The sequence below is a fragment of the Rana temporaria genome, chromosome 4 (genome assembly GCF_905171775.1).
Source record: "Rana temporaria chromosome 4, aRanTem1.1, whole genome shotgun sequence".
Taxonomy (NCBI): Eukaryota; Metazoa; Chordata; class Amphibia; order Anura; family Ranidae; genus Rana; species Rana temporaria.
The window spans coordinates 362,137,581-362,160,025 of record NC_053492.1 but is presented as its reverse complement, the minus strand read 5'-3'; the positions used below and the strand labels follow the sequence as shown (position 1 = coordinate 362,160,025).

The 22,445-nt window shown below is 44.7% G+C and overlaps 1 protein-coding gene across 1 annotated transcript; it reads left to right on the top strand.

The window, feature by feature from the left end:
* The first annotated feature begins 260 nt into the window (after positions 1 to 260).
* On the top strand, positions 261 to 22,418 carry MTRF1L (mitochondrial translation release factor 1 like). Its single transcript, XM_040350889.1, has 7 exons — positions 261 to 704; positions 4,985 to 5,064; positions 10,623 to 10,806; positions 12,119 to 12,282; positions 17,166 to 17,283; positions 20,405 to 20,541; positions 22,203 to 22,418. Exons 1-7 carry the CDS (start codon positions 335 to 337, stop codon positions 22,395 to 22,397), a joined length of 1,248 nt encoding a protein of 415 aa, XP_040206823.1. The 5' UTR covers positions 261 to 334; the 3' UTR covers positions 22,398 to 22,418.
* Positions 22,419 to 22,445: the final 27 nt, after the last annotated feature.

The following is a 22,445-nucleotide window of genomic DNA, read 5'->3' as shown; positions in this document are numbered from 1 at the left end:
AATTGTCTCTTTTTTTGTTTATTGCGTAAAAATAAAAAACACAGAGGTGATCAAATCCCACCAAAAGAAAGCTCCATTTGTCTGAAGAAAAGGACATCATATTTGTTTGGGTGTAACGTCGCACGACGTGGTCAAGAAGGGGGTAATAATTCTTCCGGGGCTTACTTTTAGTAATTGTGAGATGCAACACCTAAAATAACCACAAGATGGCGCACTGATCCAACTAACGCATAGGACTATGGGGAACGAATCAGACCGTGCTTTGCATGTTGCCAATCCCAAGATGGCGGTAGGTGAATGACAAGCGGGTCACAGAAGTGTGTGTGGCCGGGCCATGTTGTTCAGTGTCAGTCGCTGTGTGTTGTGCGGTGTTCGTACGGTTCCCCGGAGCCTGTGGGGCAGACGCTGTAATGTCCTCCCTGGACTGGTCTCCGGAGTGCAGTGGAAGCGCAGTGTAGCGGCTGATACCCGGCGCCATCCAGGCTTGGAAGAACTGATAAGGAGCGACGTGTGGAGCGGATACATACAACGATGGGAAGCGGAGGCGGCTCACACTGCAGACACAGGAACCGACCAGCAGAGGGCAGCACCGTGGGAAGGTGGAGGAGGGAAGGTGGCCCGGAGGAATCCGCATATCCTACCTGTGATAAGAGAGCTGAGAGCTAAGGAGAAAGAGCTGAGTGATCTCCAAGAGCTCCTGGCAGGTGAGAGCAGTCCTCCTCCTCCTCATAGTCGGCTCAAATACAGAGAAATACTTTTATTTTTTTCTAATTTCCCCCTTTTTAAAGAATAAATCTGTGGCTGGCTGCAGCGGAAAGTGATTATTCCTACCACTGCTGAATGTGACGGGCTATTGGTTGTCAGGGAAGAGGTGCCCGCAGGCATCCTAACAACCACTGAAGTCCAAACCCTTCTGAATTATCGTGCCAGGAAAGTTCTCAAGTCAACAGATAATCAGTAGTGGCAGAGGCATTCTGCGCCCCTGCAGCTGCAAATATACACGCCCCTTGCATACGTGTGACTACGGGACACGGAATGGCCTCCACTTCCTATGATTGGTTGTTGGCTTTGACCGCTTCCTGCCTGAGCTCACCCATACCTGTGACTCATCCCTGCCCACTAAGGATGCACTCAGGCGTGTTTGCAACCGCACGTGCAGAACCCGCCAGGAAGTTGGCACCGCACAGGGCTAATCACAGGTAGTGAGACATTTCCCGATCTCTGCAGCCACGGATCGGGAAAATGTCTCTGCTTGTGATAAGTGCTCCACAGTGCCAACCTCCTGGTGGGCTCTGCATAGGGTTGCCACCTCATCCCTTTAAAAAGGAACACATCTGAATTACACAGATTCTGAGTCTAATTTAATGCAGATAAGGCCCCAAGTGAGTTTAATTACCACCTTAATCAGCCACAGAACCTGTGTAATTCAGATGTGTTCCTTTTTAAAGGGATGAGGTGGCAACCCTAGCTCTGCACGTGCAGTTGCGAACACGCCTGAGCTCATCCTTATTGCCCACACATTCAGCTGTCAGCTAGGGCAGTGGTCATCAACCCTGTCCTCAGGGCCCACTAACAGGCCAGGTTTGCAAGATAACTGAAATACATCACAGGTGATATCATTTGCTGCTCAGTGATTGCAGTATTCTAGTCTGAATCTCCCCAAGGTAATACATAAAACCTGGCCTGTTAGTGGGCCCTGAGGGTTGATGACCACTGAGCTATGGGGTCCCCTGCAATCCATACCAAACCCTATTCCCTTAACTGCAAAACACCTTGTCCCCGTGTTAAAGCTGAGTTCCACCCACTTTTGAGAGGTGGTCTTAAAAGACCACCTCTCCACCCCTATTTTTTGGATATTGAAAAGGACGTCACGTCTTCTTCAGCGAGCACCCACGTTGTCTTCTGGGACCTGTAGAGGTCGACCGATGTGGGTTTTTCTCTGGCCGATATTTAGAAATCGGGACGGCCGATATATGATGCCGATATTTTAGGTAAATTTTTTGCTGGAACACCGATTTAAGGCAGGTTTTCTTTTATCTTGGTACATTCTGTCGTACAAAAATGTTCTTATGGTGAGTAACTTCTTCACTTTCGACATGAGACTAGCATGCAACAAAAAATGGAAGAACAGTCGTTCAAAAATCTGATCGTGTGTACGAGGCTTTAGTCTTAAAAACAAAGTATCAAATAAAAAGAACTATGGTTCAAAAATGATAAAAACAGCGCTGTGTAATAAAGTGATAAATAACCCCAAAAGAGAGGTTTCTATTGAAGATACAGAAGTGAAGTGCTGGGTGATCAAAAAAATAGGTGGAAGTGCACCCTCAAATCTATTTAAGATTCACCCATATGCTGTGAGAGTGCCCACTTCTGAAAAAAAGGCTTGACGCAGCCTGTAAAGGGGATGTTTAGAACTCACAAGCACTCCTTCAAATGATCCTCAAATTCCTCTGTGACGGTCAAACTTGGTGATGTTACATGTAAACAATAAAAACACTAAAATAGTGAAGTACTGCTAACATTAAACCATACACTCTAAGTGGGAAATAGTTCCCTATGTAAAATGCCCGTACAGGAAAATAAATAAGAATGAACAAAAAAGCAAGCCTGTATTCTCTGCTGATGTCTGCTGTCGTCTCCGTCCTATGGACACCAGGGGCCGCACGAGTGCTTCTAACGCTGGCAAACAAGTGGATGGTTTGTAGACTGCAGGTAGGCTTCCGTGTTGCGCTGTTGTAGCCACGCCCTGAGGCTTTAGTCTTACCTGAGGTCCCTCTCTGTCCAGTGATGTCCATGAGTGTCTCAGCCGTCCGATATTCTCCTTCCTGATTGGCTGAGCCAGGAGGGAGGGGTCAGGATCACAGAGGAGGCACGCGAAAAGAGGAGGATCGGGGCTGCCCTGTGCAAATCCACTGCAACAGAGCAGGTAGGTATAACATGTTTATTTTTATAGGGGGAAAAAATTGACTTTACAATCACTTTAATGAGCCCAGGGGCCTCTTCCCCCCCCCCCCCCCCCTCCAACCCTGACCCAGAGGTGGATGGGGGGGCGGGTTTTATCAGATTCTGGAAGCTTCCAGATACTTCCCAAGCTCGTTCGGCTGTACCGCTCTTGTGGATCACTGGAGTGCACTTAATTCTGTACTCCTGTGATCTGTTTTCAGCCGACAGTGGGCTGAAACCCAAACCCGCTGTCTGCTGACATCACAGAGCTGGTCCAGGCTCAGGAAAGATCGCAACACTGGTGTCGGGATCCGCTTCCATTTGCCAGGACTGGCACCCAGCACAGCCTCTCAGAGAGTCGTTGAGCTGGCCGCTCCTGCCCCCTCCACAGCCCAGCGCTCCAGTGACGTGGAGAGGGCGGTGACTGACAACAGCTCTCTGCTCTGGAAGCTGTGAGAACCATGTGATCTGCAGTGTTGATCGCTTTGTTCTCTGTATTAGAGCTGGCGGGGGACAGGTGCAATATCGGAACGATGCGGCATCCACCTAGGTAAATATAATTCTACAAAAACCCCATGATTCTCTTTTGGAAGAAGTCTGATTGAAGGACCCCAGCTATCTTTTAACCCCGTCAAAGAGCTCCATCTAGTGGCTGAAAATAATTACTGTGGGGGATAGTGCCAGTGTAAACATGAGTATTGCAGCAAGAGCAGCTTTTCTATTTTCTCAAAGGCAAAGTTCACTTTTTTTGGGGGGGGGGGGTGATATTTTGCAGGTAAAAAAATAATTATTTATAACTTTTTGTTAAGGAGCTTGCAGATCGCAGGTACAGAATCTGGCTAAGCAGGAACAAAGATTGTCTCTGGACAGCCACACTCTGAACAAATTGTAGCCTTTTATTAAAAGAAGGACAGCACTACAAGTCACAGCAAAATTAAAATAAAACCTGACCACTGACGCGTTTCGCACTGAAACTAGTGCTTAGTCATAGCTATGACTAAGCACTAGTTTCAGTGCGAAACGCTTCAGTAGTCAGATTTTATTTTGCTGTGACTTGTAGTGCTGTCCTTCTTTTAATAAAAGGCTACAATTTGTTCAGAGTGCGGCTGTCCAGAGACCATCTTTGTTCCTGCTTTGCTAAGTGCATTGCCTGCACCTGAGTTGTCTGCAACGGAGGATATTCATCTGGGTTCCCACCTGGAGCGGCTATTCCCTTTTCCCTTAGGCTGCATTCACACCTCGGCGTACAAAATCGCGGCGTTTTGTCCCGCGAATTGCGGCGACAAATAGCCGCGTTTTGTACCGCGATTTTGTCGCCGCGATTGTGAATGCAGCCTTCACCCCCTCTATGGAGATGGTTCACATCTCCTATGCCGAACGCCGCCTGAAAAAAAATCCCGTCCAGGCGTACGGCGTTCGGCGTGGAGATGTGAACCATCTCCATAGAGCTGCATGTTAAATCATCCCTCTGGCGTCTCGGAGGCGGCTGCGGCGTTGCACTACAGGCGTATATACGCCTAGGTGTGAACGGGGACTTACAGTATCTGTCTCCTGTAAATTATCAGGATAGGTGTTTGCCCAAACCTCCGATATGGCCAGGCAGTTACTTGAGAGCAGCACCCTCATAATTCATTGAGAACTACAAGCCGTCAGCCGCAATAGCTGACCATATTCGTAGTCTATTTTCATATTGTGACAGCGGATGTGGGGAGAGGATGACCTACCCACTGTCACAGGAAGAGGGGGTAAGGAGAGAGAAGGTGCAGATACTAAAACATGCTACATCTTTATTCATAAAAATGGGTGAAACATGTTACAAAGGTGAACTTATCCTTTAATGGGCTGTCATATACTTTTTTTTTTTTTTTTTTTAATCAAGAGTTTTGCTTTAAGATGAAATTGAACTTTGACCTTGGCACAGTTGCAGTGTTTTCTGGAAAGAAGCAGTAGTAGCTTACGTATGTAGTGTTCACAGGGTAGAACCTTTGCAAGATGTAAATGAGGATTGTCTGTCTTTAATAACTTTGTTCTTACTTTACAGATGAAAATGAAGATTTGAAGGCACTTGCAAACACAGAAGTAGCATCTTGTGTTGAAGAAATAATGAACCTAAAATACCAGGTAATGTACACATTTCCATCCGTGCAAAAAAAGAAAAATGTTTGGCGTTCAAATACCAGTGGTTAGATTATTAAAGGAAACCTTCACTCTGAGGAATTTGTAGGCTGCCTTTTGATTACAATTTTAATTTCTTCTGTCACTTTAAAATAGTTTGTTTGGGCCAAGCTGGTTCAAATGAACTATTACCTTCATTAAAGCGGTTGTATACCCTCTTGTCATACTTGCGCCTACATTAAGGCTTACCTGTAGGTGCTTGCAATATCTCCTTAACCTACATGGTTGCAGAAAATCGGGCAGCGATGTCTACGGCGCATGCACGTCGTACACAATTGTGCAGGCGCACTGAGTGCGCCAGCTCTTGAATGGGAGTCTGCCGGAAATGTGCGCATGCGCGGGGATCGTGACGTTTCGCGCAAATGCGCAGGAGTGACCTCATCGCCACTCCGCCCAGTCGGAGCAGCGATACCCGGGAGTCACTCCGGGTATCATGGCGGCGACGGAGGACGTGTCTGAGGACCACTGCGGGGGCTTCGATCTAAGATAAGTAATTGATAATGAGCTAGTATGCTAGTCATACTAGCTCATTTTGCCTTGCAGGTTTTATAAAAATAAAAAAAAATTTGGCGTATACAACAGCTTTAAGACCCCTTTCACACTAAGGCACTTTTCAGGTGTTTTAGCACTAAAAAGCGCCACTCAAGCCACCCCACTGTGAAAGCCTGAGTGCTTTTTCACTGGGGCGGTGCGCTTGCAGGACAGGGAAAAAAGTCCTGCAAGCAGCATCTTTGAGACGGTGCGGGAGCAGTGTATATACCGCTCCTTTGCCGAAGCACCTGCAAAGCGCTTTGGCAGCGCCTCCACAAGGGGGGCGCTATTAACCCTTTCCTTGGCCGGGGGGCGGTTAAAAGCACCTCACTAGCTGCCGAACAGCGCAGCTGTAACAGCAGTAAAGCAGCGCTAAAACTAGCGGCACTTTACCGCTAACGCCCACTCCGCCCAGTGTGAAAGGTGTCTAACAGATGCGCCTGATGTAAGTGCTGTATGTAGTATCTGCTACACACAATATACACGCTGTGTTCTGGCAGCAGTATGCAGATTTTTGGCCCATTCCCGAAACAAAATTACGTTAAGCTGAGCTCAGCCATTCAAGGGAAAATTTGTATCTTCTGAATGAGTAGAAGGATTCCTCTGATTGGCTGAGGTGGAGATCACAACTTCATCAACCCACCTCATTTACTTCAGCCAATTGGAGGAAGCCATGTACTCCAGGAAATAAATATTCTTGTCAATGGCTGAATAGCGCTTATCCCAACTCAGATTTGTTCTGGTAAAGGGAAGCCCCACCCTGTTGCCAGAACACAGCACTGTATACCGTGTAGCTGATGCCACATACAGCTTATACAGTGGGCACATCTGTTAGTGAAGGGCCAAATTAACTATTTTAAAGTGACAGAAAGCTGGAGTTAGGTTTTAAAACATTCTAGATGATTAGTCTGGGAATTGTATGCAACAAGTGAAGTCAGAAAACTTTTTTTTTTTTTTTTTTGTGTGTGTACATGCGAAGGCCTGACTCGCAGTCTAGCGGGTTGAGGTCAGGACTCTGTGTGGGCCAGTCAAGTTCCTCGACCCCAAACTCACTCATCCATGTCTTTTATGGACCTTGATTTGTGCACTGGTCCAAATCATTTGGTTGAGGGGTAAATATATTGGGCTTGGGAACTCCTATAGGAACACTAAACGCAACGTTTTTTTTTTTGTAAATAACAAACATGTTAAACTTACCTCCACTGTCCCCGAACGCTGTCTTCTGGGGTCCCTCGGCGGCTGTCTGGGCTCCTCCTCGCAAAAGCTTTCCACCTTCATGCGAGCGAGCATGGTGGAAAGCTTTTGCGAGCGCGCTCCCGTGATACAGCGGCGGCCATAGCCGCCGACTGTATCACTCGGGCCCCGCCCCCCAGTGCGCCGCGTCATCCGCTGTGATTGACAGCAGCGCCAGCCAATGGCTGCGCTGCTATCAATCCGTCCAGCCTAGCCAATCAACGGCCAGGCTGGGAACCGAAGAGGATCACGGGACTTTCGAGGGGTCAGGTAAGTAAAGGGGGGGGGCGGTACCGTCGGATGTTTTTTCACCTTAAGGTGAAAAAGCATTTACCTTTACAACCCCTTTAAGCCTCGATAGGATTTCCTGACGGGAATTGTGTGATGACAGGCTGTTGGTGGAAAATCCGACCGTTTGTGTGCTCCAATTGTTGTCGGATTTTCCGTGGACAAATGTTGGATGGCAGGCTTTAAACATTTTCACGGACGACGGTCTCTTATCGGATTTTCGACGGACAAAAGTCCAAAGTACAAACACGCATGCTCGGAAGCAATGCTCCCCAAACACAACATTAGCAGAACGTGCTGAAGGGTGGGGCTAGAGAGCTTAAAAGCCACGTAGTACATAACTACTTTTGTGTTTGTTGGCCGACATTTGTGTGCCATTTGTATGCAAGACAAGTTCCTGGCCAACTCCCTTCGGACAAAAGTCTGAGGCTTTGTCTGCGGAAAATCTGATCGTGTGCACAAGGCTATAAGGCGTCGGCATACCAAGACATTTTGGTCAATTTTTATGCTCCCAACTTTGTGGGAACAGTTTGGGGGTGGCCTCTTTTTGTTTCAACCAGTGCACAAAGCAAGGTCCATAAAGACATGGATGAGCGAGTTTGGGGTGGAGGAACTTACTGGCCTGTACAGAGTCCTGACCTCATTCCGATAGAACATCATTGGGATGAATTAGAGCGAAGACTGCGAGCCAGGCCTTCTCATCCACATTGGTGCCTGGCCTCACAAATATGCTTCTGGAAGAATGGTCAAACATTCCCATAGACACACTCAGTCTTCTCAGGAGCTCAATATTGAACCCTGGATAAAGTGAAAAGTGCTTTTGCGCTAAAATGGATCCTAAATGAGTGAATCCACCAAAAATATATAGTGCAGCAAAACCTAATTATGTTTACATGACATAAAACAGGAATATAAATAAATGGTGATTCTGCGCAACATATCACACTAATGGAATAGTGATATCACATAAACAAGATAAATGTAAGAGCTGACAAATAATCAGCATATAGTATTAAATGCAAAGAGAATAGTGAGTCCAAATATAAATATATATATACTCAAATAGTGAATAGTGAGTCCAAAATATATAGTACTCATAAGGCGAATGTGCAAAAATATATAAAGAATATTGTGCAAAAAAAACGGAATGGAAGTTCAATCCCAATAGTAAACACAAATCAGCTGTCAGGGCAGATATTCTGAATGCACTGGATGAAGGTGAGCACCAGCTCTATGGTGTGAGTGCACGGCCGTGCGATAGAAGATAAACCAGATCCCTGGCTGAGCTCCCGGGACTCTTACCTCTCAGCCCTCCTAAATGGGCATTGATGTACAGGTCACTCGCAGCCTTCTATGGGTGGTCCCTGATGTTTCCTCTCTTGATCTGATGGATCCTTCCTTAATTGGGACAGATGCTCCTCGAAACCAGATGGATGATGTGGGTTATAAGAGAGAGAGAGAGGGGACTCCCATAGTGAGGTAACGTTTGGTGCAGGTAAAATATGTTTATTGAGGAAAAACCTGCACTTACATTAAAAGAAAAATAAAAGTGCAACGAGGAAACAAACAAGCGGCGTTTGAATCGCCAGCTTACGTCACTCCGGGTGTACGTCCTCCAATTCCTACGCGTTACGACGTGTCTTCCCCAGACGAAGACACGTGGTGTCGTAACGCGTAGGAATTGGAGGACGTACACCCGGAGTGACGTAAGCTGGCGATTCAAACGCCGCTTGTTTGTTTCCTCGTTGCACTTTTATTTTTCTTTTAATGTAAGTGCAGGTTTTTCCTCAATAAACATATTTTACCTGCACCAAACGTTACCTCACTATGGGAGTCCCCTCTCTCTCTCTCTTATAACCCACATCATCCATCTGGTTTCGAGGAGCATCTGTCCCAATTAAGGAAGGATCCATCAGATCAAGAGAGGAAACATCAGGGACCACCCATAGAAGGCTGCGAGTGACCTGTACATCAATGCCCATTTAGGAGGGCTGAGAGGTAAGAGTCCCGGGAGCTCAGCCAGGGATCTGGTTTATCTTCTATCGCACGGCCGTGCACTCACACCATAGAGCTGGTGCTCACCTTCATCCAGTGCATTCAGAATATCTGCCCTGACAGCTGATTTGTGTTTACTATTGGGATTGAACTTCCATTCCGGTTTTTTTGCACAATATTCTTTATATATTTTTGCACATTCGCCTTATGAGTACTATATATTTTGGACTCACTATTTGAGTATATATATATTTATATTTGGACTCACTATTCTCTTTGCATTTAATACTATATGCTGATTATTTGTCAGCTCTTACATTTATCTTGTTTATGTGATATCACTATTCCATTAGTGTGATATGTTGCGCAGAATCACCATTTATTTATATTCAATATTGAACCCTACAGTCAAAGGCCGGGTTTACACTATTGCGAATTGGATAGGAGATCCCCACATAAGTTGCATGGACACATAGCATAACATGATGGAGAGTTTAATGACTGTAGAAAAGACATCTACTGCCAGTGGGTAGCACTCTCGCCTAGCAGTAAAAAGGGTTGCTGGTTCTAATCCCGACCACCTGCCTGGAGTTTGCATGTTCTCCCTGTGCCTGCGTGGGTTTCCTCCGGTTTCCTCCCACACGCCAAAGACATGCTGGTAGGTTAATTGGCTTCTGCCTAAATTGGCCCTAGTATATGAATGTGAGTTAGGGACCTTAGATTGTAAGCTTCTTGAGGGTAGGGACTGATGTGAATGTACATTGTATATGTAAAGCGCTGCGTAAATTGACAGCGCTATATACCGTATTTATTGCGGTATAACGCGCTCCCGCGTATACCGCGCACCCCTAAAGTTGCCCCTGAAATTCCTGTAAAAAATGTTTTTATATGATTTTATTACTTACAGTTTTGGTGTCTCCCAGCGTCCGGTCCGGCGTCCGTCTGCGGCCTCGATGGTGTCCTCCCGGCTTCTCCAGCGCACGCCTCAATTCGAGTCCCCGCTTCCCGCGCTCAGTTCGAACGCCTCCGCCGACATATACTGAGTGCAGTACACTTGGGTACATTCGGCAAGGCTCGGCGTCGCTCACGCTCTGTGACGTTTATGCGTGAGCACGAGCGAAGCCGAGCCTGGCCGAATTTACCCGAGTGTACTGCACTCGGTATATGTCGGCGCAGGATTTCAAACTGAGCGCGGGAAGCGGCTATCGGCGTATATCGCGCACCCACGATTTTCCCCTAATTTTAAGGGGAAAATAGTGCGCGATATACGCCGATAAATACGGTAAGTACATAAAATAATAACAGCTGCTGTAAAAACGTCCAGTTTGCATGAGGCCTTAAAGGTTTTTCTTAAGCTTTGTGATACCTTTCTATGTGCTCATATTCTCATTACATACTATGACGCTGTACTAGAAGCTGAAAGATAATTTTTTTTTTTTTTTCTTTTTTCTTTTTAGATAGCTTGGCTTTTAATTCCAAGAGATGAAGTGGACGACTGTAATCTTATTCTGGAGCTTACAGCTGGTGTCGGAGGACAGGAGGCAATGCTTTTTACTGCTGAAATATTTGACATGTATCGGCGTTATGCTACTTATAAAAATTGGAGCTTTGACATATTGGAATACCACCACAGTGATCTGGGTACATTGTGCAATATACTGTTTTTTTTTTTTCTCCTACACAGTGGATAATGAAATCCTGAACATACAGCTTGGTCCAATAGAGAATATCATGCTGTTTGTATTTTATTTTATGTTGTTATACATGTGTAGATACAAAAATTAGTTCCTGAAGAGACAGTAATAAGAAGGGTCATAGCAGCAGCTCAGCCTAGCAATGTAGCCTATTTTTTAATGCCCCTTTCACACAGTTTTTTTTTTTAGTTATGCCCCTTTCACACGGGGCGGATCAGTAATGATCCGCCCTGTGAAACTCTGCTTGCTCAGCGGGGATCGCTCCGTTGATCCCCGCTGAGCCGGCGCATGACAGGGCGGTCCCCGCACACTGTGCAGGGACCGCCCTGTCTTTTCTCCGCTCTCCCCTATGGGGGGATCGGATGACCACGGACCGTCTGTCCATGTTCATCCGATCCGCCAGATGGATGGAAAAGTAGTTTTTTCCTCCGTCACACTTTGGTGGGTTGGATGTCAGCAGGCATGTCACTGCTGACATCCGCGGCTCCATAGAGGAGCACAGAGCGCCCATTCAGGTCCGCCTAAAAAACTGGCAGGCGGACCTGAATGGGCCGCCCGTGTTAAAGAGCCCTTATTCGAGCAAAGCCTCATCTGCAATCCCAATGTGCTGGTAAAGCACCGCTAAGACCCTGACGTTTTAGGGCAGTTTTGCCGTGCCTCAGTGTGAAAGGGTAAGGCATTTTTACAGCGCTTTCAATTCATTTCAATGGAGAGGGGCGTTTTTGGAGCGTTTTTTTTTTTCAGCGCCCAAAAGCTGCTCCAAAGATGCTGCTTGCAGGACTCGGTGTGAAATGGTCCATTGAGATGCATGGAGAGCGTTTTAAGAGCGCTATTTTAAACGCTGTAAAAACGCTTCAGTGTGAAAGGGGTCTTAATGTAAACGAGATGTGGGGGGGGGGGGGGGGGTGGAAGGATTCTCGACCATTTGTGTAAAGCCACCTTTTATATAATCATGTTCCCTTGCTCATTCAAGACATAGTGATAGGATTGTTTTAAAGCCCTAGATTCAGTTATACTCACCTTCCCAGTGCTCCCCTGCTGCTCTTTTCTCCGTAACATAATGTCAGGTGTCAGAGCTTACAGGTAGTAAAGACCTCATCCCCCTTAGTCACATGACAGTGTTTGAGGTTACCAATTTACTGCCAGGCCCAACCACTGCATCACAGGAGGTAGTCACATGCTCCTTTGTGGAAGAACTGTGCATTTTGGAAGGGCTGTGATGGAATAACATCTAATATCACTTTTTTATTGCGTATCAGGTGGAGTGCGACATGCATCAGCAAGCGTAGGAGGTTTGGATGCCTATAGAGGCTTAAAATATGAAGGTGGAGTGCACAGAGTTCAGCGAGTGCCAAAGACTGAGAAACAAGGAAGAATCCACACAAGTACTATGACTGTAGCAGTATTGCCTCAACCAAGTGAGGTAAAGTTATTAACTTTAATGAGTTAAAGAAGTTGTAAATGTTGTATTCAAATGTGGCAAAATGTTGAGACGTTTTAGCCGTTCGTGGGCAAAAACGGTTTGATCATCAAAAAGCAATAGAAACCTATGCTTAAAATATTTAGAGCATGTATGTTAAAGTGGATGTAAACCCAACACTTTTTATTTTTTGATGTCACAATGTACAGTATAAGATTTCCTATCATCTGTGCCCAGTCTTTCCACACAGAGTTAATCCAGCTCTGAGCAATCCTCTTTTATTGTTCAGTGAAATAAAACGGACTTACAGAGAAAAATCTTAGTCCGTTCCGCCCCCTTGCTGTGAGTGACAGGTTATTTACATATCTCATGCACTAGCCTGGAGACGGGCATTATTTTTTAATTCCCACCCCCACTCCTTTTCTCAAGTCATGTGGGGTTACTTTTCTGGATTTTGACTGGATTTTAGTAATCTTAGCAGAATTTAGTGTAAGGAATACATAGGAGAATATGCATGTTGACAAGAGGAGGGCTGGGTGTCCACTGACATCACGACTCCATCCACCGAGCTCCAAACAACAGATCCACCCACAGAATCTGCAGTTTTTCAGTTCTTATAACAGACAGAGGGGACACATTTGACAGGTAAGGATACATGCAGGAGGCATGTATATCCTTATAGATCAGCACTATGGCAGTAGTTTAGAAAGGATGAGAGTGGCATTACATCCACTTTAAAGCCCTAGAAGTAAACTATTCTGAGTTTAGCTTGGTCATAGAATAGAACTCTGGCTATATTGAAAGTATAACTAAAGGCAATGTTTTTTTTGTTATTTTTTAAGTTGGAAGTGGATTAGAAATACCTGTCGGATTTTGTTGCCGTGTCCCCATTAGGAAGATCTAGTTGTCCGGTTTACCAATATCATTGAAAGTAAAAGAGAACCCCAAATTTTGGGTTGTCCCAAGAAAAGTAATATAGGGGAAATCTTTTATCGGGGACACTAGTTCTGGTGACCTGGCTGTCCCCAAAAAATCTCCCCAATTTGCAGAGATTTTCTCACTTCCTGTTTTGGCTATGGGACAGGAAGTGAAGGTAAATCTCCACAATGGGACACAGATGGTAAAAAATAAACTAACCGCGGGTACAACCCTCCCTTACTCTATCCAAAATGAACAAAAAGTTATGCCTATAGTTCTACTTGGAACGTTATAGGCCCATTTACATCTATGCTTTTCTGTCATGCATGTGTTGTCACAACACACACAGTACACGTGTTTTCAATGGCACCCCAACGCAATAAAGAAATGCATTGGTGCATGCCTGATTTTCTGTCCATTGTGGTTCATTGGTAGCGCACTTAAAGGAATGGTCTGCCTTAACACAACATGCGATATAACATGCATCAACACACCACAGCTGATTGGGTGAATTGGACCTAAGGGACAACCTTCCTTTTCAGCATTTTCCTTTATGAACCCACCCTCCCTCCGTAGTAAGTTTCCTGTGGATAAATAACTGTAGCCTCACTCCTAAAATCTTCTTGGTTGTGTGGCTTTGCCGATGCCGCACAGCCCTTTTCTTCAAAATAGTCCTGGACGAGCTCCGTGCCTGCTGAACACGTGCTTTGTGTTCCTGGTTTGTTTTGTGTGCAGGGCTCTGTACTTATTGTACATGACTTGGAACAACTTTCCATATGAATGACTACAGCATTAGTAATTAAGTCCAGGAGTGTTAGGAAGAAAAGGCTTTGCTCACTGGGTTAAGATCTCTGTAGTGGGGCTGCATGTATTTACATATGAAGAAGCCATTATGAGGGGAAGAGACAAAGGACATCCTCATTAAAAGTGCAGTTGTCCTTTTAAAGGCCAAGTTCACCTTTAGTAGCATTACACCCATATTTAGTGTGTAACATGCCCATTTACACACACCACCTACGACCAGCGTTCCCAATTCCTTGACAGCAGGGGGAGGGGATCTTCTCCCTGCACCCGCTGTCACAATTGAGTCATTCATTCACACCTTCCTGTGAATGAATGAGCTTCAGGTTCCATTGGCTTTGGCGGTGGATGGCTTGTTGTTCTCAATGAACTATGAGGGTGCTGGTGAGCGCTGTCATAGTTCATGGATTCTTCCTGCAGTTGAGTAACTGTCTGCCTGTACAGGAGGTACAGCTCTGCAGAAGCCCAACATTGCACCTGCGATCTGTGCAATGCTTCACAGGCTGCATTGTAAAAAAAAATGCAGATTTTTTACCTACAAAAAGATGTGCTCTTTTTTTTTTTTTTTTTTTTGAAAGGTAAACTTCTCTTTTTTAAAAACTGTATTTTTTTTCTGTCATATTACTGCACACTGGAAGAATTTTTGTTCCAATTTTTTATTTATTTTTTTCAACAACTTTAATTTCTAATCCCTAGTGGGATCAAATCGACATTCATATTCAATCACAATGATGAGAACATTTTAAAGTGGATGTAAACCCCCCAAAAAGTTTTTTTTGTTTATGTCACAATGTAGAGAATACGATTTCCTATCATCTGTGCCCAGTCTTGCCACACAGAGCAATCCTCTTTTTATTGTTCAGTGAAATAAAACAGACTTCCAGATAAAGACCAAAGTCCTTTCTTGAGTGACAGGTTATTTACATATCTGGTGCACTAGCTTGCAGACATGCACAGCTTATTGTCTATGTATATTCTGATGGCTGTTTACACTGAACTGTGGATCACCATATATTTGAAAACATTTAATCAAAACACAGGAAAGACAGCCAATCCTGGGAGAGCTGGACGGGAGTGGGGAGGGGGATGTGAATTGTGCACTTTACAGAAGCTGTGCATGTCTGCAAGCTAGTGCATGAGATATGTAAATAACCTGTCACTCAAGCAAGGACTTTGGTCTTTTATCTGGAAGTCTGTTTTATTTCACTGAACAATAAAAAGAGGATTGCTCAGCGCTGGATTAACTCTGTGTGGCAAGACTGGACACAGATGATAGGAAATCTTATTCTCTACATTGTGACATTAAAAAAAAAATCATTTTTGGGTTTACAACCACTTTAGGGGAAGAATGTAATTTTTATTTTATTTTTTCTAATGGCGTATGTGGTTTTCCTTTTTGTTTGTTTTTGTCTCAAAATTAAATGTTAAAAGCAAATAAAAGTTTTTAGAGTACTTTTCAACAACATTCGTGAAGTTGTCAATGGTACTGTGATTTTTTTTTTTTATCAAAGAATTTTAATAAGAACATTCGTTTGAAAATCTACCAATGTATGTATGGTCAGTTTTTTACTTTTTGCCTATTCTGTACAGTTTTTGTATTTAGGATGTTTTCACCACCTTTTTAGGTCGTCCTCTACTTGCTGTGACTAGTCTGGAAAATCGGCTACAGTTTTCCTCTGTAGTTTTCAGGGTATGCATTACAGATCACTCCTAGTACTTTAATCCAGCCCACCTAAAGCAGGAAAATTCTTGGAGCAGACTTCTCCTCTTCATTTGTTAGTAACAGCCAGCAGCCTCCAGCATGCTTATGCTATAAGTTAGGCAGACCTCAGTTCTGTTGGGCTAGTTAGTGATCATCATAACCAAGGCTGGTTGATAGTTACCGTAAGTGGATGGATTTTTTTATTCATGATCTCCTTTCATTTATTTTGTTTGCCAATGGTCATGTTTTATTTCTGTCTGTGTCCCATGGGCAAGATTTCCCCCCACTTCTGTCCCATTGACAGCACTGTTACCGGAATAGAAAATAAGGATTAATCTATCCCACATTGTCAAAATAGGAGTAAAATGTATTTCACAAAGTCCTCTGTTAGCACAGCACATGAAAGGATGACTTGCCCAATCTGAAACAGGACACCTATTGCTTAATAATTATAATTATGTACAATCAGATGCTCTGTTTAAGTTCTTATATTGCCTTTGACCTAGCAGGGTCAATTCAATTGAAAGTAGTTTTTACTTTGGCCTTAATGCTATTAGAAGAAACTTCCACACTACCTAAACTATCTCTCAGAATCACCTGGCCTTCAGAAAAAAACTCAAAACCCATCTTTTCTGAGGGCAAAAGTACAGTAGGGAAAAGAAACTAAGCGCCCAGAGGCGATTCAGTTCGCATGTGTTGCGCTATATACCGTATTTATCGGGCTATAACGCGCCCCGGCGTATAGCGTGCACCCCCGAACTTGAAGGAAAATTCCTGCAAAAAAAAAAAAATACTTAGTTTGGATGCCCGTTGTCCGTCGCGTCCTGCCCGTTGTCCGTCGCGTCCTGCCCGTTGTCCGTCGCGTCCTGCCCGTTGTCCGTCGCGTCCTGCCCGTTGTCCGTCGGCGGCCCCGTCCGGTCCGGCCTCCTTCATGGTGTCCTCCCCGCTTGATCCCCGCGCTGTGTTCAAACTACTGCGCCGACATATACCGAGCGCAGTACACTCGGGTATATTCGGACAGGCTCGGCTCCTCTCGCGTAAAGGACGCACAGGACGTGACCGCGAGAGGAGCCGAGCCTGCCCGACTATACCCGAGTGTACTGCGCTCGGTATATGTCGGCGCAGTGGTTCGAACACAGCGCGGGTATCGGCGTATATCGCGCACCCACGATTTTGCCCTGATTTTCAGGGCAAAAAAGTGTGCGGTATACGCAGTTAAATACGGTAAGTGTCCCTTTACATGACAGTGTGTAAGACCGACTTGCAAACTGCCCCCGCAAACGCTAGCCAACTCCCACCTCCCCCCCCCCCCCCCCCCGGTAATACGGACAGCTTAAAGGCAGAAATGGCAGCCATAGCATCTACTTAACAAAGTATAGTAGGTTGGAGACCTGTTATTGTTTCTGCTCCTTCCTCTTTGATATATTGTCATCATCTGTTACTTTTGTCTTGTCTATGTCTGCAGATACATTTTACAATTAATCCCAAAGACTTGCGTATAGAAACAAAAAGGGCCAGCGGTGCTGGGGGACAGCATGTTAATACTACAGACAGCGCAGTACGAATTGTTCACATTCCGACAGGTAGGTAACAAACTGTTAAAGGAAATAATTTTACTCTTGTCAATAAATATACAGCTGACTGATAGAAAAAAGTTTTGTACGCCTAAAACTTGTTTGTAGCATGCCTAATGTTTAACCACCTCCCACCCAGCCACTGCATATAAACAGCCGAGTGGGAACTTTCTAGATTTGGGAGGATATACCCATATGTCTTCCCACTCCTGTGCCTTGTGTGAGCCCTCTTGGGCATGCAGTGGCGCGACCTGTGAGGGACGCAGCGGATCACAGATCACAGATCATGGTACAGAATTGCATTGTAATCGCTGTGATCCATCTCAGAGATCACACGTGTAAACAAAGGCTGCAGCCTTCAAACGGTTTCCTCACACGGCGATCTTCTGTTTTATTACAGTGATCAACACGCGGCGTGTAAACAAACAAAACAAAATGCAAATTAATTGCACCCCTTAGGCAGTACAGTGTCACTATGGTGACACTATACTGCTCTGTCTGGTGATCAAAGGCACTAACTGCTGCCCTGATGACACCATATGCCAATGCAGTAGCCACTGTCTTTGATCAATGGCTACAGCAGTACAATGTCATAATAGTGACACTGCTCTGGTGACAGTATTTAAAAAAACATGCTGTAGCCAAAGCAAGTGCCAAGTCACTATGGGGACATTGTACTGCTGTGACAGTGATTATGTACAGTGGCTGGCTGCTCTAATATCGCTGTATGTCTGTGCAGCCAAGCATTGTCACTGTGTCATCAGAAGGCCTCATTCACATGTGTGTGTTGCTTTCTCCATAGAACTCCATAGATCAGTGTTGGCATGGCTCTTTATAGAGCATTGGACAGGCAGTGAGGAGATATTGTATCGCCCCCCTTACCCCCTGCTTTAACCACTTGGACCCTACACATGTGCCCTCATTCACTTGAAAGGGTTATGATAAGCAGGCGCTACGCCCACCGAAAGCGACAGGATATAATTCCTGCCACGGCTGTGAAGGAAAGCATTGCAGCCTTGGTATGTGCTACTGCTCAACCAAGGTTTTACTATCCCTCAACCTCACCTGTAAACAAGCCCTAATAGTGCAGCTGGTCACAGTGTTGCAAGACCAGTGTAGCTGGAAACCGTTTTCCTGATCACCACATCAGTCTGTATCACCAGACTTATGTATGCATTAGGGCTATATCAAAGGAAAATAGTGCTGCATTAGGGCTGTTATGATTATCATTTTCGTGTTCGATTAAATTTTTTTTTTTATCGACTAATTTTGATTAATTATAACGCACATACAGATCCAACTACTTTGTAGCTGATCTCCTTGCAGGCTGATTCCCAGTGCAGCTAGAAACAACTGGAAAAATGGATAGCAGGATACAAAAAACACACAAAGGCAGCACTCAATGGGAATAGCATTAAAACACTAGGTGTGTCAATAGACGCACATAGCTTGACTCAGGTTTGAGCTCACAGGTGCTCCCCAGAAATTAGCCTTTACAACCACTTTACAAGCACTTTTCATGATGGCCATAATAAAATATGTACAAAACCACTATGAGTTGTCCCCAGGTCACCTTGCAAGACAGAATTTTTGGACATTTTTTTGTTAATGAAACAGGACAAGCACTAGCAAAAAAGCATGTGCCTTAAAAAAAAAAAAAGGTGCCTGCACTTGCCAAGACTGCAATTCTGCAGTCCACCAGAACCCTCACAATTCCTATGCAAAGTTTGGCTTTCTGAGCGCACACAGAACATATTTGTGGGGGGGGGGGGTGGACATCTTTTATGTGCAACATTCCTGAAAATATTGAGTTATTTGTGGGGGATGATCCTGGTCCTGAGGTAGTATAGTAAGAGCAGGAACTGTATTGCTTATTGTGCTTGCTATAACTCATACTTTAAAGCGGGGTTCCGGTCATGTTTTTCTTTTTGCCCATTTAAACTGTATATTACTAAAGATCACATTAAAGCGGTTCTCCACCCTAAAGTGGAGTCCCGCTGATCGGAACCCTCCCCCCCTCCGGTGTCACATTTGACACTTTTCAGGGGGGTGCAGATACCTGTCTAAAGACAGGTATTTGCACCCACTTCCGGCCCGGCATTCACGGGCAAAAGATGGGCATTCCGTCACATCCCGTCGCCCCCCCCCGTTGTGTGCTGGGAACACTCGGCACCCAGCACACAGCGGGAGCGGCGCGACCCGCGCATGCGGCGTAGGGAACCGGGCAGTGAAGCCGCAGCGCTTCACTTCCTGGTTCCCTCAGCGTGGATGGCGGGGGGAGCAGCAGAGAGACGAGCGATCGCTCGTCCTCTGCTGCGATCAGCGCTGGACTCCAGGACAGGTAAGTGTCCTAATATTAAAAGTCAGCAGCTGCAGTATTTGTAGCTGCTGGCTTTTAATATTATTTTCCCATGGCACATCCGCTTTAATGTTAATGAAACGTACCCAATCGATCACTAAATTCATAAAAAAAACTTGCCTCGTTTTTTACTATTCTCGCGTGTGCGCATTTATAGCAAAAAGTGTAGCTGTTGACTTTTAATAATTGGACACTCGCCTGTCCACGGTCCAGCGATGCGGGTGAACAAAGCCCTGCTCCTCTCCCTCTCCTCTATGGGGCACCGGCATTGTAAATGTGGGGGCGCCCGGCTGTGGCTTTACGCTGTGAATGGCCGGGCAATCTTCTAGGAACTGCGACGTGTCCCAGAAGATTAAAGGAAAGGAAGGGGAGAGGTGAAATTCCTTCCGGTGCCCCAGAGCCCCATAAGGAAGTGGGAGCTGGATGCCTCTAAAAAAGAGGGTATCCGCTCCCCCCCCCCAAAACAAATGAAGTGCCAAATGTGGCATGTCAGGGGGTCACCTCCACTTAAAGCGGAAGTTCAATTTTTGGGTGGAACTCCACTTTAAGGTGGTTGTTGGCAACTTCTGTTGTGTTGCCTCTGAAACAGAACACAGACCAATACTCAAAGTGCATTGCTAGAACTATTGAATACCGGCTTCATTTGCTACATCAAAACATTGCTACCACTTTGAGCCTCAATGCAGCCCTTCCTTTTCTACAGTTTTTGTACAGGAGACACAAATTATTTGGTAATCATTGATGTTAGACTTTTGTTTCCTTCTCATATAGGTACAGTTGCTGAATGTCAGCAAGAACGATCTCAGATCAAAAATAAAGATACTGCAATGAAAGTTCTTCGAGCAAAGTTATACAATATGAAATTAGAAGAACAGACAAATAAAAGACAGAGTGTAAGAAAAATACAGGTAAAGACTTTAAGCATTTGTTACCCAAACATTTCATATTCCTGATGTGTACTTGTATTAAAAGGTATCCTGTTCTCTTTGTATTACTTCCTTTATGTGAAATCTCTGGTGTTCCTGTCGGTCCCCCTGCTTTTCTGTTACAGAAGAGAACATTGTGGTCAGTTCTCTAGCTGTGCTTTCATTCAATGATCAGGCACCCCTGCCGGCAGAACACAATAGCACCGAGGGAGGGATTCCCCCATTAACAATGACTGTGTTGATGGGTGATTCAAGAAATTTTCTTTCCTTCCACCCCCTTGGGCTACCTAAAGCCTCATACACACAAAAACAAAAAAGCTGACCGCTCAGGTCGGAACTGATGTACTAACAATCTTATGTTAGTACAGTAATCTCCCCTGGCTATACTATTGTGTTCTGACATGGGGATGCAACCCCCCTTGACAGAACACTCCGGTCAGCACTTTCAGCCGTTGGCCCCAAATGGCCAGCTTCTGTCAGACCAGCTGCCGTGCACCAGCCAATGCTGCCTGACATTCGACCCGTGTGTGTGCTAGGCTTAAGTGTGATGTGCAATAATGAGATGGTTACTATAACATTTCTGTCAGCATTCCATTATAATATACCGTATTTATTGGGGTATAGCGCGCTCCCGCTTATAGTGCGCACCCCTAAAGTTGCCCGAAATTCCTGTGGGAAAAAAGATTTTTTGTACTTTACAGTTTTGGTGTCTTGCGCAGCGTCCATCGGCGGCCTCGTCAGGTCCGGCGTCCGTCTGCGGCGTCCTCTCGTTCTCCCCGCTCGTTTCCCGCGCCGAGTTTGAATACTGCGCCGACATATACAGAGCGCAGTACACTCGTGTATGGTCGGGCAGGCTCAGCTACTCTCGCGCTGACGTCCTGTAAGTCCAGGACGTCAGCGCGAGAGGAGCCGAGACTGCCCGACTATACACGAGTGTACTGCGCTTGGTATATGTCGGCGCGGGTATCGGCATATATCGCGCACCCACGATTTTGCCCTGATTTTTAGCGCAAAAAAGTGCGCGGTATACGCCGATAAATATGGTACCTCTTCAAAAAAAAAAAAAAAAAGAAGGGTAATACAGGGACTTTTCAAGGTCTGCAGGAACACCTATCCCATAACTTTAACATTCTGATTTAAAACCATTATTGCCCTAATCATCGTATTGCTATGGCAACAAATATGTCATAATACATGGCTACAATTCTGTGTACATTTTTATTTTATTTTTTGTTTTTAAAGAAAACTGTATATTCTGCTTTTGGAGATATTTTAAAGGAATGATAATTCCTATAATTTTGCATAGAGCCTAGCCCTAGAAGGATAGAATTTCTGTTTGGATTGCCATTTCTCTATTGGAGAAGAATCCCAGATCACACTCTGTGATTCTGACCACACAGGAAGTTCCCAACAGGGGCATCAATAGAAATATGATCGTCTCCGAACCTCCCCACAGTAGTAGGAAAAAAGTGCTGTCTGTCTAATTACAGAATGAGTGTATTACATATATATATATATATATATATATATATATATATATATATATATATATATATATATATATATATATATATATATATATATATATATATATATTTATTAGTATTATTATTATATTAATTTTTTTTTTTTTGTTTCTGCAGGTAGGCACAAAAGGACGATCAGAAAAAATTCGCACATACAACTTCACGCAGGATCGGATTACAGACCACCGTATTAGCAAGTCTATGCACAATATAGAAGAATTTATGCTTGGTGATGAACTTTTAGATGAAATCATTCAGGCTCTCAGTGATTTTGCCGACTATGAATCTCTTGTGGAAATTATTTCAAATTAAAATGTTATTGCTTGTATTTAATTTTTTTGTTATGCAGTAATAAACATT

What these genes read in the sequence shown, in the direction of transcription:
- MTRF1L (XM_040350889.1), top strand. Translation starts at nt 335, where the DNA reads ATGTTGTTCAGTGTCAGTCGCTGTGTGTTGTGCGGTGTTCGTACGGTT. An exon ending in TCTCCAAGAGCTCCTGGCAG is followed by an intron (nt 705 to 4,984) that starts GTGAGAGCAGTC and finishes CTTACTTTACAG; the next exon opens with ATGAAAATGAAGATTTGAAG. An exon ending in AGAGTGTAAGAAAAATACAG is followed by an intron (nt 20,542 to 22,202) that starts GTAAAGACTTTA and finishes TTGTTTCTGCAG; the next exon opens with GTAGGCACAAAAGGACGATC.